The sequence below is a fragment of the Nothobranchius furzeri genome, chromosome 7 (genome assembly GCF_043380555.1).
Source record: "Nothobranchius furzeri strain GRZ-AD chromosome 7, NfurGRZ-RIMD1, whole genome shotgun sequence".
Classification (NCBI taxonomy): Eukaryota; Metazoa; Chordata; class Actinopteri; order Cyprinodontiformes; family Nothobranchiidae; genus Nothobranchius; species Nothobranchius furzeri.
Genome location: NC_091747.1, coordinates 62634952 through 62653614, shown reverse-complemented (window position 1 = coordinate 62653614; position 18663 = coordinate 62634952). Strand labels below are relative to the sequence as shown.

General features: G+C 47.0%; 3 protein-coding genes across 3 annotated transcripts; 2 read left to right on the top strand and 1 right to left on the bottom strand.

Annotated features, from left to right (window-relative positions):
- The first annotated feature begins 1966 nt into the window (after window positions 1-1966).
- On the top strand, window positions 1967-6572 carry LOC107383094 (bucky ball). Its single transcript, XM_015955521.3, has 7 exons — window positions 1967-2107; window positions 2189-2341; window positions 3339-4784; window positions 4849-4950; window positions 6055-6138; window positions 6218-6285; window positions 6357-6572. Exons 1-6 carry the CDS (start codon window positions 2101-2103, stop codon window positions 6247-6249), a joined length of 1824 nt encoding a protein of 607 aa, XP_015811007.3. The 5' UTR covers window positions 1967-2100; the 3' UTR covers window positions 6250-6285; window positions 6357-6572.
- Window positions 6573-8154: 1582 nt separating this feature from the next.
- LOC107383093 (bucky ball) lies at window positions 8155-13077 on the top strand. Its single transcript, XM_015955519.3, has 5 exons — window positions 8155-8366; window positions 8442-8705; window positions 9973-11886; window positions 12078-12170; window positions 12844-13077. The coding sequence occupies exons 2-5, from the start codon at window positions 8444-8446 to the stop codon at window positions 12870-12872; spliced, it is 2298 nt and encodes a 765-aa protein (XP_015811005.3). The 5' UTR covers window positions 8155-8366; window positions 8442-8443; the 3' UTR covers window positions 12873-13077.
- Window positions 13078-16487: 3410 nt separating this feature from the next.
- On the bottom strand, window positions 16488-18439 carry LOC107383092 (frizzled-7-like). Its single transcript, XM_015955518.3, has one exon. The coding sequence runs from the start codon at window positions 18166-18168 to the stop codon at window positions 16567-16569; it is 1602 nt and encodes a 533-aa protein (XP_015811004.1). The 5' UTR covers window positions 18169-18439; the 3' UTR covers window positions 16488-16566.
- Between the last annotated feature and the right edge of the window lie 224 nt (window positions 18440-18663).

The window sequence follows — 18663 nt, the reverse complement described above, 5'->3', positions numbered from 1 at the left end:
GAAGATTTGTGTTGAATTAAGACGCACCAAACGGGGCGGATTCAAACCGCGGGCAGTTAGCAACTTTAGCTTCTGTTCTCCCCTCAGTTCCGGTGTAGATTAAGGTTTAACCGATGGGGTTAGCTAACTGGTTGACGGCTAGTAAACAGACTAACATCGTAACCTCAACGTGTTGATATTATCACAGAAAAGAACGACCTGATGGCAGAAACCTGAAGAGAGAGTCGGATGGTCATCAGCTGAGCTGGAAGGAGCTAAACGCACGACCAAACCGCTTCACCTGGTAAAATCCTGGGTTTTCTTACTCTGATGGTCGGCCGGTCCCACACTCCGAACCCACACGGTAGATTTTCTCGTCAGCAGGGCGTGTAAAGTAGGACTCTGAGGGGCTAAAGTGTTGTTTGTCAGAGCCGAGCTGCGTACGAAAACTATGAGCGCATCTAAGGCCAAATGAGGATACTGCGCATGCACGCAAACTCAATGACCCGAGCTGCTGGGTGGAGAAACAGCGACCTCTGCTGGCCAGAAGGTGACACGCAGCGCGGACAACAAAATTATTAGAAATAATTATAATCACCGAGTTTGTGCGTGCATTGTACTTAAAGAGCAAGTCACCCCCAAATCAACTTTTTTCCCCTGATGAGTGTCTAGTCATGCTGCAGACACGTGTAGTCAATAATTTGGCACTTTAGTGCATCTTAGTTAAAATTTAAATATTCTGCTTAAAACTATCAGTGTTGTGTAGTTGTCAGGTAAAAACCTGCACTACATTTGAATTTAAATCTGCTATCGCTATTGGCTAAGAGGTACACTATGATGTTAGCTGGGACATTATGATGTCACAATGTCATTGTGAGCCTGCATGTGTGTGTATTTGTTAGTGGCTCCACCCTCTCAGTCTGCTAGGCAACAGCATTTGCGGCATCTTTCAAACAGGAAGTGGAACAGGAGTAAGACTCTGCTACATTTTTTTGCTGATAAACTAAATAAACGAGTGTCTAGTCATGCTGCAGACAGGTGTAGTCAATAATTTGGCACTTTAGTGCATCTTAGTTAAAATTTAAATATTCTGCCTAAAACTGGCAGTGTTGTGCCGTTGTCAGGTAAAAACTCTGCACTGTATTTTAATTTAAATCTGCCACCGCTATTGGCTAAGAAGTATGCTATGATGTAAACTGGTACATTATGATGTCACAATGCTGTCGTGAGCCTGTGTGTGTGTGTGCATTTGTTAGCAGCTCCGCCTTCTCGGCCTGCCAGGCAACGGCATTTGTTGCATTTTTCAAACATGAAGTGAGAGTGGAGTTAGACTCTGGTAGGGGTTGACTTGCTCTTTAAATACTATATAGAAAAATAGAAATATATTGTTACACTTTAAATGTCAGATGATGCATTCAATAAAGCAGAGAGCAATGAGGTTTATCCTGAGAGCTGCATGAGCTTTTGCTTGCTGTACATTTAGAATTCCACATTACTATTTGGGACCCCATACACTTTAAAACATGCTTTTGAATAAAAGAGTTAAAAAAGTAAAATATTAAATGTCTCTAATAAACTGAGAACAGATTTCTGCTACACAGAATAAGCAGGAAAGACCCACGTCCTCAAATCAACATGCATTGTCACAGGAAGGATCCTTTAGAAATAAATCAACATATTTCTTAAGTTTATAACTCTAACTACTACATTTTTGAGCTGGAAATTATTTATTTCGTTTATTATGGAGTGTATGCTATTATTTCTTATGTTAAAGGTGTAGCTATGGAAACAACTAAAACATGCAAATTATGTAGCTATCATAATCTTTAAATCCTATATAAAGTCATCTTTTTTGTATTTTCCTTTTAAAATGTCCTATAATAAAAGGATGTTCTCGTTACTTTGATTGTTTCCCCTGAGACCAGGTGTTGGTCCGAACACACCGGAAGTGCGCAGCCGCACCTGTTTCTTATAGCGGTGATTAATTGCGGCGCTTCGCCTTGAATCTGTAGAAACGTGCCGCGGAGCCGAGAGCGACGCGTTTCTATTTCTGCTTGTAACAAAGTATTTGATGAAATAAGTGTGTTTTATTTCCGACGGCCTGAGAGGACGCTACAGAAAATGGACGGTAAAGATGAACTCATGTACCCATCCTGGCTGCATTCCGACAGAAGACGGGTTGACTCTGATACTGAACCATTTCCTGCAGATTCAGGCAAACCGCCACACTCGTTTGAGAACGGAGCGCAGAGGAGTCCCCACACCAGACCCTTCTTTTACGTCCAGCCTCCCTCCCAGCCCTACTACCTGTACCAGCACTGGCAGCTCAACAACCCCTACGGTCACTTCGGTCTGCCCGCAGGTGGGTGTCAGACCAACTGTGTAATACATCCCAGCTACATGGAATGGCATCAGATGTAGAGGGTTTGAAACTAAAATGCTAATTCAGACAGTAGCCTATCAAAAAAGCAGGACTATGTTTGTGTTTATTCATTTAGGAGACGCTTTTATCCAAAGCAACTTACAATTTATAACCTATAGGGCATGTTGTGATCCTTTATTGGAGCAGTGTGGGCAACTCTAGTCCTCTAGGGCTGCTATCCAGCATGTTTTAGTTAATAATAATAATAATAATGCATTGAACTTATATAGCGCTTTTCTTGACACCCAAAGACGCTTTCACACACTCTCACATTCACAAACTGCCAATGATGGTAAGCTACTTGTAGCCACAGCCGCCCTGGGGAGGTCTGACCGAGGCAAGGCTGCCATTTGGCGCCGTCGGCCCCTCTGACCACCACTAACACAGGCAAGTTGGGTGAAGTGTCTTGCCCAAGGACACAACAGCAGGATCCCCTGGCGGGAGCTGGAATCGAACCCATGACCCTCCGATCATGAGGCAACCCGCTCTACCACCTGAGCTACTGCTGCCCAAGTTGTTTCCCAGTTCCAGCTCGATGGTTGCATCACCCGTTCAGCAGCTCTGTAGAAGCCTTTCCATGATCTGCTGATTAAAATCAGGTGTGTTAAAGCAGGGAAACAACTAAAACACTCTGGATTGTGCCCCGGACCAGGATTGCACATCCCTGAGGTATCAGTCAGTTTAACCCTGACTTGTTAACTCTGCACAGAGAACCCTGACTGGAACACGGGTCATTATTCAGAGAGGATGAAGCCAAATGGTTGAAGGAATCAACCATCTAACCATCTTTTAGATCGGAGATCTTCTCACCTACTTTTAGTTTGGAAGGTATCTTCTGACAGTTGGCTAAACGCGTTTGCTAAATATTTAGTTTTAAGCTGACACGTTGCTAGTTGGACTAAGTTAAATATGAGGTTACTTTGTGACCCGTTTACAGGTTTTAACTTTGGCCGTCCCTGCATGCATCCATACCCCTACGCACCGTATCCTGGCTTTGTTTTACCAAATGCTCCGTTGTACCCTATGGGCTACCGGCGGATGTTGGAGCCTCGTTTCCAAGCTTCTCCCTGGGGTGATGTGCCTCATCAGCACCATCATCATCCCCCTCCTCCTCCTCCTCCACAGCCACACGGACGTAGGGAAACGACTTGTTCAGGGGCTCAAACTGACCCCAGTGATGCCATAACCAAGCTCATCGAGTGCTTGGATAAAATCCGAGCTACGGAGCTGCAGAACGCCAACAGAGAGCTCGACTCTGGCATTGCTTCACAGTCCTCGGGAGTGTTTTCTCCTGGGGAAGAGAAGAAAACGGAAGAGCAGAGTCACGCCGTTCCTTCAGCGCCTCTCGATCGGGAGTCGTCGGCTGTGACCTCGAGTGAGTCCACGGTTTACAACAAGTCTAGAGAAATGATTTTAGACCCCCTGAACCCTCAGGGATGGGCTGGAAGGCTGGAGGAGGAACTGCCTCTAGATAGCTCATCCATCCAGGAAGAGTCTCCTGAGCCCTCAACATCAAATGTACAGTATGTCTCGCTTGAGAAAGAAGAGGTCGTGGATATCCGAACAAGTATCTCAATGACCGACTCAAGTGTCCATAGATTTGATGCCGAGGAGCACCGGAAGTCCTTTTCCTCTCCGTCGTTTGCCTCCAGTCAGCTGGCACAAAATGAGTCTAAAAGCTGTGAGGAAGTCTCGAAGCTAGAAGATCTGGTAGCATGTTGTGGCGAACCCAAACCTGTGGAGTCCTACCAGATTCTCAAACTGCCCTTTGATGGTGTATTATCACCTGGAGCTCGACACCTCTCCTCTCCAGGACCGCCTTACCACTACAGCTACCTCCCCATGCAGACCACGCATGAACGCATGAGCGTACTCAGCCCATCCTTAGATGAGCTGTCCTCCAGGGACGAGATGTTCTCCACAGATCTGGATGATGTGGATCTCTTTCCCAGCCACGTGTACGCCAGCAGGAGGCTCACTGAAGTAGTCACCGGATCCCCTCGAGCCACAAACGAGAACGATGAGTGGTTCTCTGGTTCAAAGAGGTCCAGCTGTGCTTGTTGTGGGAGAAGTTTGACAAAAGGAACAAGCAGAAGCAAAGTCCACAGCTCCAAGATGTACCGGGACGAGGGTGGAGACTCTGACGTGGAGGGCGGATATGGAAGAGGGTGTGAGCAGCCTGTCAGGGTGGTTGTGAGGAAGCATTCTGCACCCAGGAAGTCTCAGTCCACCCCAAGACATGCAGCCAAGCCTTGGTGCAAAAGAGACCAGTACAAGGAGCTCTCGGAGCTGGCGAAGCAGGAGGAAGAAGCTCGGAAGGTGGAGACCGCAGAAGCTGAAGCTGAGCTGGACAGCAGCGACCGCCAGTGTAGGACGTGTCAGGGTAAGACCAGAGCTCCTTTAGTATTTTTATTCTGGACAATCTTAATGCGTGAATATGTTCACAGATGGACTATTCCGAGAAGACCTGACCCCAGAAGACCAGGGTGGATGGATGGATGGAGACGTGATTCCCAGGAGGAAGCATGCAGCCCCTCTGCAGCGACAAGGTGAAATTCACCTGCAGCAACTAAAAGCTAACATCTTTCATTTTATGCATCTATTAAACTGTCCTAGTTCTGCACAGTGCTGCTAGTTTAGCTTGCTCCACAGGGTTGAGAAGGTGATCGTCTAGTCCAGGTCATGTGACTCAGTGTTTATCAACCTGCATCTTGGTTGAACTGAAGCTCATTTAGCTTGTTTTGTTGTGATTCTCTGGTGAATGAGGTCTACTCTTGTCCGTTGTTCTGGCACATGACCTGGAAAACAAGATGACCTCGGCTTCACTGAGATGATTTAATGTGGCGAGTCGCCTGAAGTGTGCTTCCCATCACGGAGCATGTTCAGTAACCGAGTCTTTCAGTTCTGTGGCCCGAGGCGTAACGCAAGGTTTTGTTCTAGGACCCTTATTGTTTCTGTTAAACCTGCTGCCTCTCCACACGCTCCGAGGGTCTAAGGACATTCGTCACTGTAATGCAGAAGATGGTTTAAGCTACAGGTGATGCACGGATGCTGTGACTCTGTTTAATGGCGACGAACTTTCTCCTAGTAATCAAGATAAAACTGACGCCCATGTTTCGGCGGTTTGGACAGATGTTGGCTAAAATGCCTCCTAGACCAGAATTCGTTGTCCTTTTTATTTTAGAATTCTCTCATTCCTGAGTTTTGTGAGGAAACGTGTCCTCTTTCGGCTTTCTTTAGTCAGATGTGTGGTTCTGAGAGTCCGGTGGATTTTCAGTGATGCAGACCTTTTTAAATATGGTGCTGCCTATCCGAAAGGGGGTCGATGTGCAAAGGAACATTTATCCTTAAAGTAGCTTTGTTGTCCTGCGGGCGCAGAAGTGTCCACAAACCGGTTCACCAACAGCTCCCCCTAGTTCTGTAGGATCTTTCATCGTTGTTGCTGATGACTTCATTACTGTTGGATCATCTGCAAACTTTAGCAGGTTAGTCCTGAATTTGGTAGTACAGTTAGTGAAAGAACACCGGGCTGAGCATGCATCCTTGAGGGACCTCATATTTGGTTACATTTAAGTTTTGGTGTTTTTTGTTTTGTTGTAGTTGAAACATTTTTTTAAACATATTTCCGTTCTTTCTTCTCCTTGATCGAACAGAAACAAGCACTCAGTGGAAGATGATGTACCACCGGCCCAGAGACGAGAATCATGACCAAACCCCACCGTTACACTGGGAACGATGTAGTTTTCACTCACCTTCCCGTTTCTAACAAACCTGCATGCAGATGTTGTAGTTCACCTTTTGTTTTGCTTCTCCTAGGCTCACCAGTGAGAGACGAACCAAGATGCTAATGTTCCTCGACCGACTTTTGACCAACCGATTGAACTGTAGGTTACAGTTGCTCTAGATGACAATTTAATCGCTCGCTTAGTTTTAACACGTCGTTTTCATTTCTCAGGCCCCCCCTAAAGGTGTTCATGTTGAGGGATGAAGACATTTAATCACCAGGTGAAACGCACGGCACAAGAAGCATATTTTGTTGTAAAAATAAACAAAAAAATTGCAGTGATGCTGCCTTACACTCCAAGATGACTGGATATCACAAAGAGAAGGGCTGATGGTTGTTGCAGATGTGCCACTGTTGGGGGCAGTTTAATAAAATCCTGTCGTTTCAGTTTTGTGATGCATGTTTTTATTTTTTGGAATTAAAATCCTGACTTGGGTCTTCAAACTGAGGATGTGGCTCAGTCTCAGCTATCCTCCTGTCTCCCCTCAGCACTGAACCGTTTCTAATGGGACTTTAATCATTAAAGGCCAAAATGATCAAAAGGTCAAATTTATTTGTGGCTCAGCTTTTATAGAATAATGTTCCCTGGCCAGCTGAGAGTCCCTCCCACGTGTCCCGGGTCTTCGCTTGGGTCTCCTCCCAGTTGGACATGCCTGGGAAACCTCACCAGGGAGGTGTCCAAAATGGATGCCTGAGCCACCTCAAATGGCTCCTCTCGATGTGGAGGAGCAGCGGGTCTACTCAGAGCCTTTCCTGGATGACCGAGCATCTCGTTATTTTGGTCACTACCCAAAGCTCATGACCATAGGTGAGGGTAGGAACGTAGATCCACCAGTAAATCGAGAGCTTCACCTTCTGACTCAGCTCTCTCTTCACCACGACAGACCGGTACAACGCCCGCATCACTGCAGATGCAGCACCAATCCGCCTATCGATCTCACGCTCCAGTTTTCCCTCACTCTTGAACAAGACCCTGAGATACTTAAACTCCTCCACTTGGGGCAGGACCTCGTCCCTGACCCGGAGAAGGAATTCTACCCTTTTCTGAATCAAGACCATGGTCTCAGATTTAGAGGAGCTGATTCTCATCCCTGCTGCTTCACACTCGGCTGCGAACCGCTCCAGCGAAAGCTGAAGATCACGTTCTGATGAAGCCAACAGGACCACATCATCTGCAAATAGCAGAGACCCAATCATCAGGCCACCAAAACGGATGCCCTCAACACCTCGGCTGCTCCTAGAAATCCTGTCCATCAAAATTATGAATAGAATCGGTGACAAAGGGCAGCCTTGGCGTGGTTCAACTCTCACCGGTAAAGAGCCCGACTTACTGCTGGCAATGTGGACCAATCTCTGACACCGGCCATACAGGGACCCAACGACCCGTATCAGAGAGCCTGGTACCCCATACTCCCGGATTACCCCCCACAGGTGCCTCTGGGGGATGCAGTAAAACACATGTCGAGTGGTTGGGCGAACTCCCACGCACCCTCCCAGGTCCTCAAAAGGGCATAGAGCTGGTCCGGTGTTCCACGGCAGGACAAAAGCATCCCTAGTTTTACTTAAATCGTACACCAATCAGAAAACGTTTGGTGATCACACACTGGTGAAATGACCGTTCCCCATGTGGAGCGGAGAGCTGCAGCTGCAGTCGGGAACTGTTTGGTTGTTGAATGTGACTTCCTGTTTGCTGCTGCAGGGTAAACAACCTGTTAACAGGCCATGCATTAAATAATCTCAACACACCACTATAAGGTACACCTGAGGCAGGTGAGCTTCTGCATAAACCCACAAACTGGACTCTTCATTTTTGTTTCCTTTAGTTTAAAAGAAAGGTCAATAGCTTAACAAAGATAGTAAAGATGAACCAGATGAGTCACTCCGACGCCTATCTGGGCTTTTCCTCTTGATTCTGGTGCCAGCTGGTTCAGCTCTTGACTCCTCATTCCTGTTTTCTCCCACATCTTTCCACCAACAGGTGCTTCTGCTCAGGTAAACGGATGCATCATGCTGGAACGGAGCCTCTCCTATTGGCTTTGAAGGCAGCTCATTAGACTAATTGGAGCTTCACCACCTGGAGCTGAAACAGCCAATCAGTAAAGCATTTGACAGACTCGTTTCTGCTCTTGGAGTCTTCCTTTCTAGAAAGAAAAGCTGTTCTGGATGTTTTCTTCATTGCACGTGAGTGTTTCTTGTGTTCGTGTCATGACAAAAACACACACACACACACATTAAATCACGTCTTTCTTTGTTCAGGTATGGAAGCAGCCACGTCTACCTTCCATCATCCGTACGGTTTGGGCCCTGGCGGTCCACACCCCAACCTTGGAGCTGAGTCTTCTCAGAGACCTCCTGAACCAGCTCCAGGTCCAGGTCCACCTCGTCCTGACGGGCAGCACCACAAACCGTTCTTCTACGTCCAGCCGCCGCAGCCTTACCTTCCCATGCAGAGTCTGCAGTGGCCTGTCCCCATGGCCATGCCGGTGTCCTACAACCCGTACTACGGATACCCGGGCCTAGGTAGGAGCCTAGTTTCACAGTTCGGATGTTTGGCTTAATTCAGGCAAAGTTTTCATTCAAATACTGTTGTTGGATCGAAATGCTCAGAATGTTGAGTGTTTCTGTGCTTTCTTCCTGCAGGATTAGACTTTAACCTGCAGGGTTGAATTTATGAAAGTCATTTTGATCAAACACGAATGTCTTTTGGGGGGGGGGGGGGGCTGTAAAAACCATTTTTCTTGACTTTTTATGGAATTTAAACTGTTTAGTTAACAGAAAAAAAGAAGCACCATTTTATAGGAATAATTTACCAGAACTTCTGGATAAATTTTAGTACAAAAAAATCCTATTTGAGTTTTTAAAGTGAATCTGGAGAATTTATGAACCTCAAAGTGAAATTAACTGTAGATATTTACTCTAAGTATTGATATTTAAAAGGACAAAATGGAAAATATTTTATTAAAATGAAACGCCGCATTACTGCCCCCTGCTGGTCGGGAGTCTGAGTCCTGGTTTAGGACACTTTGGATCAGTAGTAGTAATGGTAGGAACCCTTTTAGTAGTAGTAGTAACCCTTTTAGTAGTGGTAGTAGTAGTAGTAGTAGTAGTAACCCTTTTAGTAGTAGTAGTGGTAGTAGTAGTAGTAGTAGTAACCCTTTTAGTAGTATTAACCCTTTTAGTAGCAGAAGCAGTAGTAGTAGTAGTAACCCTTTTAGTAGTATTAACCCTTTTAGTAGCAGAAGCAGTAGTAGTAGTAGTAACCCTTTTAGTAGTATTAACCCTTTTAGTAGCAGCAGTAGTAGTAGTAGTAGTAATCCTTTTAGTAGTATTAACCCTTTTAGTAGCAGCAGTAGTAGTAGTAGTAGTAATCCTTTTAGTAGTATTAACCCTTTTAGTAGTATTAACCCTTTTAGTAGCAGAAGCAGTAGTAGTAGTAGTAGTAATCCTTTTAGTAGTATTAACCCTTTTAGTAGCAGTAGTAGTAGTAGTAGTAGCCCTCGTAAGGCTGTGGTTTAGAAAATCAGAGCTCTGATTGGCTGCTTCCACTGGTCTGAGGAGACTGAACTGGAGAGAGAAAGCTTGAAGCTGTTTTTCCTGGACGAGTCTCTGATAAACTTTAGGAGGGGCGAAATCAAATCGAGCCATCTTCAGATCCTCGTTATCGGATTTATCGTAATCATTTCTAGACGGGATAAATGGTGAAGGGTCCTAGCGGCTCTAGCCCTCCCCCCTCGGTGGGACCTGTCTGTGTTTTTGATTTTTTTTAAATCTTTGTCTGATCCTGAAGGTTTTGGACTGCCGATGATGCCCCACTACCAGCCCAGCCCCTACCTAGATCCACCTGGTTTTGTGGTTCCTCATACCCACCTTCACCTGATGGACTACAGGCGGGTGCTGAACCCCCAGTACTACCAGGCCATGGCCTACCACGCCCGCAGGTTCCGCTACCAGCACAACTCCCCCAGCAGACACACCACCAGCTCTGAGGTCCAAACTGAACCCCTCGTCTCCGCTCAAAGGACCAGCACCCCGATGCCCAGTGAGCGCCCCGACAGCGCCGCCCCCAGCACCTCCACTGGGCAGCTGCTCTCACCTGTCTCAGATGTACAGAAGCAGAATCCTTCCATGGAGCTCCAGAAGGTTCTCTCTCCAACCCCTCCAAAAGGCAGCTTTGTGATCCAAACGGAGGAGTTGAGGATCGAGTGTTGCTCCACACCAGTGGGACTACAGCTGCTGCACGATGCTGCAGACATGTCCCACAGCTTCCCCCAGGGCATGGTCCAACACAACTCTCTTGTCCTTCAAGACGAGGGGCTCCACGTCCCCGCAGACCAGTCTGAGCAGGAGCTCCAAGTTTGTCCCGACATCTTGTTGGTTGGGAAGCCGAGCACCGGGGAGGTCCTTCCGCCGGAGGAACCCAGGAACCAGGTGGTTCCCGTGAACGTCTCCTCCAGTTTAGGATTTCCAGAGCTGGCCTGTCCTAAAAGTGAGGATACGGGGGACGTCTCGCCTGAGAACTTTTACCTCAAAGGTGTTCACCTGCCGTTTGATCCAAAGTATCTGGATGAGCTGAGGAAGATGGAGTCCACCGTCTGGTCAGCAGAGGAAACTTTGATCTCCTCCCCTGAGCTGCTGATCCAGAACTGCTTTGCAAATTCTGATGATCTGCTGCTGTCCTCAGAAGTGGTGGAGCCAGAGACGCTGATGGATGAGCCTCCTACCAAAGAGATAATCCATGTGATCGAGATGTTTCCTCTTGAAGAGGATGACCTGCAGGAGATTGTCTCGACTCTGGAGAGCGAGATGGTGTCTGATTCTCCAAAGGCGGAGCTCATCGGCACAGAAGAGGTGGCGCTGATGGACCGTTCACCTCCAGAAGCCAATGGAGACCAACCAAGGCTGGAAACCAACGACCATCCAGACACCTCGTTTGAGTCCCTCCCTACCTACCTTCCCTCCAGCAGCTGGCTCTCGGACTTTGATCATATCTACTACTCCACCAAGACCCCGCCAGCTCCCAGGAAGCAGATCAGACCGCAGAGCTGTTGTGGTTCCGATGGACCAAAGAGGAGAAGGAAGCTAGACACGGATCACAGGGAACAACCAGCTACTAGAAAGCCGAAGGAGCGGTACAAACCCAAAGGAAAAGTGGATTGCCTGAGCTTCTCCGACCACGACTGCAGCGTCAGCAGGAACGCCAACGAGAACTCGTTCAGCCCCTATGCTTCCAAGAAGGAACAGCTCTGTTCCAGATGTTTGAAACGTCGAGACTGCACCTCGGGTTCAGGGTGTGATGGTCGAAGCTTGAAAAGAAAAGCCGTTCCCCTCCAGCAGTGGAACCACGCTCTTCTACCAACGTGTGAAGCCTGTAGGTCTCACACCAAGAGGCCGCTGAGAGGAGGTTCCAGTCCAGATCCACGACGGAACACCGAGGAGGAATCCTCTGGGAACAGCTCGTGCCACACATCTCCACAGTGGAGACCCGCTGGCGACTCCGTGAAGTCGAAGGGCATCGGCAGACGTCCTGCAGCCGGCCATCCCAAGCTCAGGGAGAAGAACTGCTTCTGTGGTGACTCGCCGCGCCAGTCGGCCGCTTGGGAGAGGCTGCGCCACTGTCCCCATGGCAACACCATCCAAGAAGTGGATGAAAACTGTTCCACGTCCGTTTCCCTTCCGAACAGGCGGCACCGATGGCAAACAGGTGAGACCGAGCTGCTGCTGCTGCTGCTCTCCGGGTGTGGTTGTTGGGGTAAGGGTGTATGAAAGTTCCAGGTGTGTTTGGGTCGGACCTTATGGTTCTGGCTCTCTGCTGCCGTTCATGTGGGTTTTTACGGCAGGGCTGTGAGCTAAGGTGATTTCTAAAATGGTCGTATTTGAAATTTCCTCCAACAGCGAAGCCATGGAGCGACGTGATTCCCAACATGATGAACGAAGCCACATCCCTCCACTCGTTTAATCACAAGACGACACAACCACAGCCACAAGGTCTGGTACTCGATTACTCTTCACCCATAAACTCATCCTGTAGCGAGGATCCTAGCGGTGCTCGGCTTATCGGAGAAGTTCTCGGTTCAATGGGAAAAGTGGAAAGTACCGAGATCTTCTCTGAATGATCAGGTTTAGGAATGTCTTAAGAGACGCTTCAGATTAAAAAGCCTCCCAAATCTGATTTTAATCTTGTATTTTAACCCTTAAAGACCCGTGGTGACGCCGGTGTCCCGCCCCGTCTCGAGCTTCTGCAGAACGGGTTCAAATATCAATTTTTTATTCTATATTTATTTATTCCTGTTTCTAAAGTGTTTGGGTTCTTAAGGGTTAAATTTACAGAAACTGAATTGAATGTTTGCTAAAACATCTTAACCCTTCAAAGGCAGATTTATAATCCTCAACGTTAACGTCTGCCTCATCCTTCTGACTTGTTTGCAAACATGATTTATTTTTACTGCTATAATTCAAACGGCTGATCTGTTCATGCACAGAGCTCATTCATACTTTACTGGACATGCAGATCTGTACAGAACACTAATTATTTTATTTTACAGCCATCTTTAGACATTCAGGATCATTATTCAGTCCAAACACAAATCCTGTTATTAATCCGGTTTTATTCAGAATAAGTTAACTCTGAAACTTAATAACTTTTTCTTTTTCTCTCCAGGAACTCGCACCAAAGACACCAGATGCTGATATTTTTATTTGCACACGAGCACGATGCAAAGTGAGAAACATGGATTTTAAATGATCACGTATTTTTAATCACTATTTAAGCGTGTATATAAATCACAATGTAAATAAATCACAATGTAAATAAATCACAATGTAAATAAACACAATGTAAATGCATCACAATGTTCACTATTTAACATCAAAATAAACACAGCTTTGATAATTTTGCAAACATCTTGTTCTTCCTTTCTTCTCTGAATGTGACTAAATGTGTCCGCTAGATGGCGCCACTGCTGTATGGTTTCAGCAGGGGGGCTGCCAGAGATTTTGGACCCCATGAAAAAATATCAAGTTGGGCCCCCTAGGGGCTCATCCATAGCCGGAGCTGGGGTTCCAGGTTGAATTTAACCACTCACTAACTAATTAGTCAAAATAAAGTAGGGACCTCTGAATAAATACACATTTCATAAAGACTTAAAGATTGTTTGTTAGATGTCTTAAATGAGAAGAAATACTGCAAAATAAAGTATTTGTGATTTTTAAACTATATTTTTTATTCAACTTTGAAACGTTTTTGGGCCCCTGACAGCTGTGGGCCCTAAGAATCTTCCTAATCTTTCACCGCTTTACGGCGCCCCTGGGTTTCAGTAAATGAGAACATCTCAAACATCGAGTGCTCTCCCGCTCCGGACCCTATGGGGGGAACCGAGCTTTGGAGAACACGTAGACCTCATCCCGATGAGTCAGGGGAAGTGGGCTCAGTCTTCTGGGATTGTTAATATGGAAAATAATTACGTTTATGAAGTTAAACACTTCCTGTGTGTGTTTTTAACATGACATGACCAGGAGGACATCGGGTTAGCCGGGTCGATCATGGTTTGTTTGAGACTTTGGGTTTTTTATCTCATCAGAACTCCAGCCGGTCCAGCAGGTTCTACCATCCAGGATTTACGAAGCTTCGTCTTCAACCTGCTGCTTCAGAAATGAGAAGTGATCACGGCTTAAATTAGATGTGACAGTGAAACACGCTGGGGCTGGGGAGCAAAACCCCTTGAATAATGACTATTTGCAGAGCGTGGTGTGTGTGTGTGTGTGTGCCGTACCGGTTACTCTAGCTGCAGCCTTGCTTTCTGAAGCTGAGGACACAAGCATGAAGCGATGGTCTTCAAGTGTTAAATGGGGACGGGAGAGCTTCCTCGTGTCTACAGCTGATGAGGTCACTAACGAGGCCTCATGACGGACCATCAGCACCTGTCAACAATAACCATCTGACTGAAGTGCCCTGCAGTGGGATTCTGAGTCCAGCCTCCTAAAGTACTTACTTTACTCAGATTACTTAGATGGACAGTCAGAATCATAACACATGTGACTTCTGATAACAATAAGTAAATTTTATTTCTATAGCACTTATCACAGACATAGAATCACAAAGTGCTTCACATAGATGAAACAGTCATAAAATCATAAACAGATTAACATAAAATCAAAATGCTCTGAAAAAACAGAATTAGATTAATAAGGAACGTTGTTCCCAGCATGGGTAGGCTGGAAAACTCCCACATGAGCTATTCTCAGAACAATGGTTGTTGCTCCGTCTGCGTAGGCTGCAGTTGGGTTTGGAGAGAGGAACCCGTCCAGTATGGATGCCGACACGGCCCTCTGGGACCAGGACTGCTGCATAAGGCCTAGTTAAAGAGCAAGTCACCCCCTACCACATTATTAATCAACTCCCACTTCCTGTTTGAAAACTGGAACAATGCTGTTGCCTAGCAGACCGAGAGGGCGGAGCCACTAACAAAAACTCACACACAGGCACACAATAACATTGTGACATCATATGGTACCAGCTAACGTTCTAGGGTACCTCTTAGCCAATAGCGATGACAGATTTAAATTCAAATGCAGTGCAGAGTTTTTACCTGACAACGGCACAACACTGACAGTTTCAGGCAGAACATTAAAATTTTAACTAAAATGCACTAAAGTGCTAAATTATTGACGACACGTGTCTGCAGCACGATTAGTCACACATTTATATAGTTTATCAGAAAAAAATACCTGATTTGGGGGTGACTTGCTCTTTAAATATTCTACCTAAAACTGTCAGTATTACGCCTTCTTCAGCTAAAAACTGCACCGCATTTGAATTTAAAGAATAAAAACATCACAGCTCATCAGCAGAAACTGTGTTTTATGTCTGACTTTTCTTCCTTTTCAGAGATTTTACAGGAGAATAGATGTTTTCTCAGGACTGGGAGGAGCAGCAGCTTACATCACAGCAGGTGTGCTCTGGGCCGTGCGTCTAAAAGGAAAGGAGGGTAGGATCAAAGAACCTGAACACACCTGGTACCAGTTCACGCTACAGTTAACCCGTAGAAACCAGAAACACAAGACTGAAAATTCTAGATACTAATTTTTTAAATGTCTTCATTCACAAACATCTGATTTTTTATGTTTTTAAAACCAGTTGTACCCAAAAATGGAAATTTGTATCCTATTGTGTTTTGTAGGTGTACAAACACACACACACACACACACACACATGCATGCACGCACTCACACACCTACACACGCACACATGCATACAGGTACGCACACACACAAATATACATGCACATGCATGCACACACGCGCACACACACACACATGCATGCACGCACTCACACACCTACACACACACATGCATGCACATACGCACACACACAAATATACATGCATATGCACGCACACACGTGCACACACACACACATGCATGCACGCACTCACACACCTACACACACACACATGCATGCACGCACGCACGCACCTACACACACGCACGCACGTACGCACACACACAAATATACATGCACATGCATGCACACACGCACACACACACACACATGCATATGTACGCAAGCACTGCACGCACACACCTACACACACACGCGCACACACACATACATGCATATGCACGCACACACACACACACACACATATGTATATAGACACCCACACACACACACACACACACACACACACACACACACATACGCACGCACGCACGCAGGCACGTACGTACACACATGCATATGTACACAAGCACGGCACGCACACACCTACACACACACGCGCACACACACATACATGCATATGCACGCACACACACACACATATGTATATAGACACCCACCCACCCACCCACACACACACACGTTTGTGTTGTGTGTAAAGTTTGAGTTTTCAGTAAAAACATCAGAATAGTTAATGTAGTTAAATTTTGTGCTATTATTGAGTTTCTGGTGTTGATGTTTGTTGAAACTTTGAGTCACAAAAAAGTGAAAAAGCAAAAATTCTGAGAATGAAAATGAAGTTTGTTGGTAAAACGCCTCACATCTTTACAACAGAAGACTTAAAATGTAAAATTAAATCTGCAGATTTATTCTGTTGCTCTGAAAAATAAATAATTATTTTATTGTAAAAAAAAACAAATCAGCTTCATAATTCCGACAAAATCAATTCAGCACTTAAACCGTTTAATCTCTCATGTTCGAAATGAAGATTATTCACTTTAATCTGAGATGAGATTGTTTCATTTAAAATTTAACAACATTCATCAGCACGTTTGTTGTTTTGTTGCTAAACACGACAGATTTAAAGCTGCTGGAGTGAAGACAAACTAAAGATTTTCCTGGAATCTTCCGGATCGGCCCGAATCCTTTCAGGAAGAAAAGCTTCAGCCGTGGAAAAAGCGACGCCACAGCTGAAGCGTCTTCCTGGACCAGATCCAGAGTCCAGACGTCACCCCCACCATCAGCATCATCAAGGTCTTCATCAGGACCAGGAGGACGTTTGGTCTGGAAGGAGGCGGATTTCCTCCTGGACACGGAACACCAAAGTGTTTGCAGGTCTTCAGGAGCCACGCGGTCTCCCAACGAGACCGGAACGCCGTCTCATAGAGGAGACAGGAGAGGACGAGGACAGCAGGGACCACATAGAGCACTCCAAACCCGCCCATCCTCACCATCAGCTTCTCCATCTTCTCCGTCCCGGTGCCGTCCTGCTTCACGACGGATCGGATGTGGAACGCCGACACGAAGCCGGCCAGCAGGAAGGAGGCACCTATGAGGAGGTAGATGAAGAGCGGAGTCAGGACGAAGGCTTGAAGAGAGTCCAGGTTGGAGATTCCTACGAAGCAGACCCCAGTGAGAAGATCCCCCTCCACCTGCCCCATCACCAGGACCGTGCTGGTCTTCAGCGCCGGTACCGCCCAGGCTGCCAGGTGGAAGTACTGTGAGTGGACCTCGATGGCCTCATGTCCCCACTTCATCCCAGCAGACAGGAACCAGCTGAGGCACAGGATGACCCACCACATGGAGGCGGCCATGATGAAGAAGTAGAGGATGATGAAGAGGACGGTGCAGTCCTCCTTCCTGGTTCCCTGGACCACCATCCTGTATCCGTGGTCCTGGAACCGGTCCCCACACACCACCCGGTCCTCCAGCAGAGCCCCGGTGCTGTGGACCAGACCCACCATGAAGTAGCAGCCGGACATGAAGATGACGGGTCTCTCTGGGTAACAGAACCGCCTGGAGTCCAGCAGATACGTCAGAACCGTGAAGAGGGAGCTGACGCAGCACAGAACCGACCAGATCCCGACCCAGAACCGGCTGAACTTTATCTCCTCCTTACTGAAGAACATCAGCCCACCGGGTCTGGAGCTCTCACATGGAGCTCCACAGTCCTTTACCCCCAGGAAGTGGTACAGGAGGAAGGGGGGCACCTGGAGCTGCTGGGGGCAAGAGAAGGGCGGCCGGGTCCAGGTGGAGGAAGGCAGCGTGGCCGGGATCAGATCAGAGGCAGAACCTTCAGAGCCACTCGTGTTCTGACCCACACAGATCTCTCCAGCTCCGTGGAGCGGGAAGTTCTGGCAGCGCAGCCTCTCGGGCCACTGGAAGCCGAACTTGTTCATCAGAACCTCGCAGCCCTGCCGAGCCCGTTCACACAGAGACCTGCAGGGTGGGATGGCCCGGTCCAGAACCGTACACACCGGAGCATACATGGAGCACAGGAAGAACCGCAGCTCCGTGGAGCACTGGACCTGGACCAGTGGGTAGAACTGGTGGACCTCCAGCCCAGCGTCCTCCTGGTTGGTGTGACCCAGCAGGTTGGGCATGATGGTCTGGTTGTAGGCCAGGTCTGTGCAGAGCGGGATGGAGATGGGCCGGCAGAAGCCGTGATCCGGGATGGGAATCCCCTCCTCATCCTGAGCGGTACCAGGCTGAACAAGGAGCAGCAGAATGAAGACGGCCCTCCGGAACCAGCTGCAGAACCTCATCACAAAGAGTCAGAGAGTGGAACCAGAGAGCAGCAGAGACCTTCAGAGACCAGAAGCTTCTGAAAAACAGATCAAGCGGCCTTCAGACTGGAGTCTTCTCTGGTCCGGGTCCAGAGACGAGCTTCCAGAGAACCAGAGTCCAGACCAGAAGGTCCTGATGTTCCGTCTCTCCACCTGTGAGCTCTGCTCAGACCCGTTTTCATCCTCTCGTGTTCCTCTGGAGCGGGGAGGGCGGGGTCTGGAGAATCATCCTCCAATCAGAAGCTTAGTGAGCTCCTTCCCACTGATTCAACTTCAGAACAAGACAAAGTCCAAACTGTCATCAGAGTTAAAAAATGAATAAAACACAAAGATTTACTAACGAAGATAATAAAACTTGATGTTTGAAACAGAATCAGGTTTGACTTTTAATCACAGACAATGTTTACGTGTCAAATTATATTTTTTTATTTTTTTATTCGTTTATTTCATTCAAAATAAAAACAAATAAAACAT

What these genes read in the sequence shown, in the direction of transcription:
- LOC107383092 (XM_015955518.3), bottom strand. Translation starts at nt 18,168, where the DNA reads ATGAGGTTCTGCAGCTGGTTCCGGAGGGCCGTCTTCATTCTGCTGCTC.
- LOC107383094 (XM_015955521.3), top strand. An exon ending in CCAGTGTAGGACGTGTCAGG is followed by an intron (nt 4,785 to 4,848) that starts GTAAGACCAGAG and finishes ATATGTTCACAG; the next exon opens with ATGGACTATTCCGAGAAGAC. An exon ending in AGCCCCTCTGCAGCGACAAG is followed by an intron (nt 4,951 to 6,054) that starts GTGAAATTCACC and finishes TTGATCGAACAG; the next exon opens with AAACAAGCACTCAGTGGAAG.
- LOC107383093 (XM_015955519.3), top strand. Translation starts at nt 8,444, where the DNA reads ATGGAAGCAGCCACGTCTACCTTCCATCATCCGTACGGTTTGGGCCCT. An exon ending in CTACGGATACCCGGGCCTAG is followed by an intron (nt 8,706 to 9,972) that starts GTAGGAGCCTAG and finishes CTGATCCTGAAG; the next exon opens with GTTTTGGACTGCCGATGATG. An exon ending in GCGGCACCGATGGCAAACAG is followed by an intron (nt 11,887 to 12,077) that starts GTGAGACCGAGC and finishes TTCCTCCAACAG; the next exon opens with CGAAGCCATGGAGCGACGTG.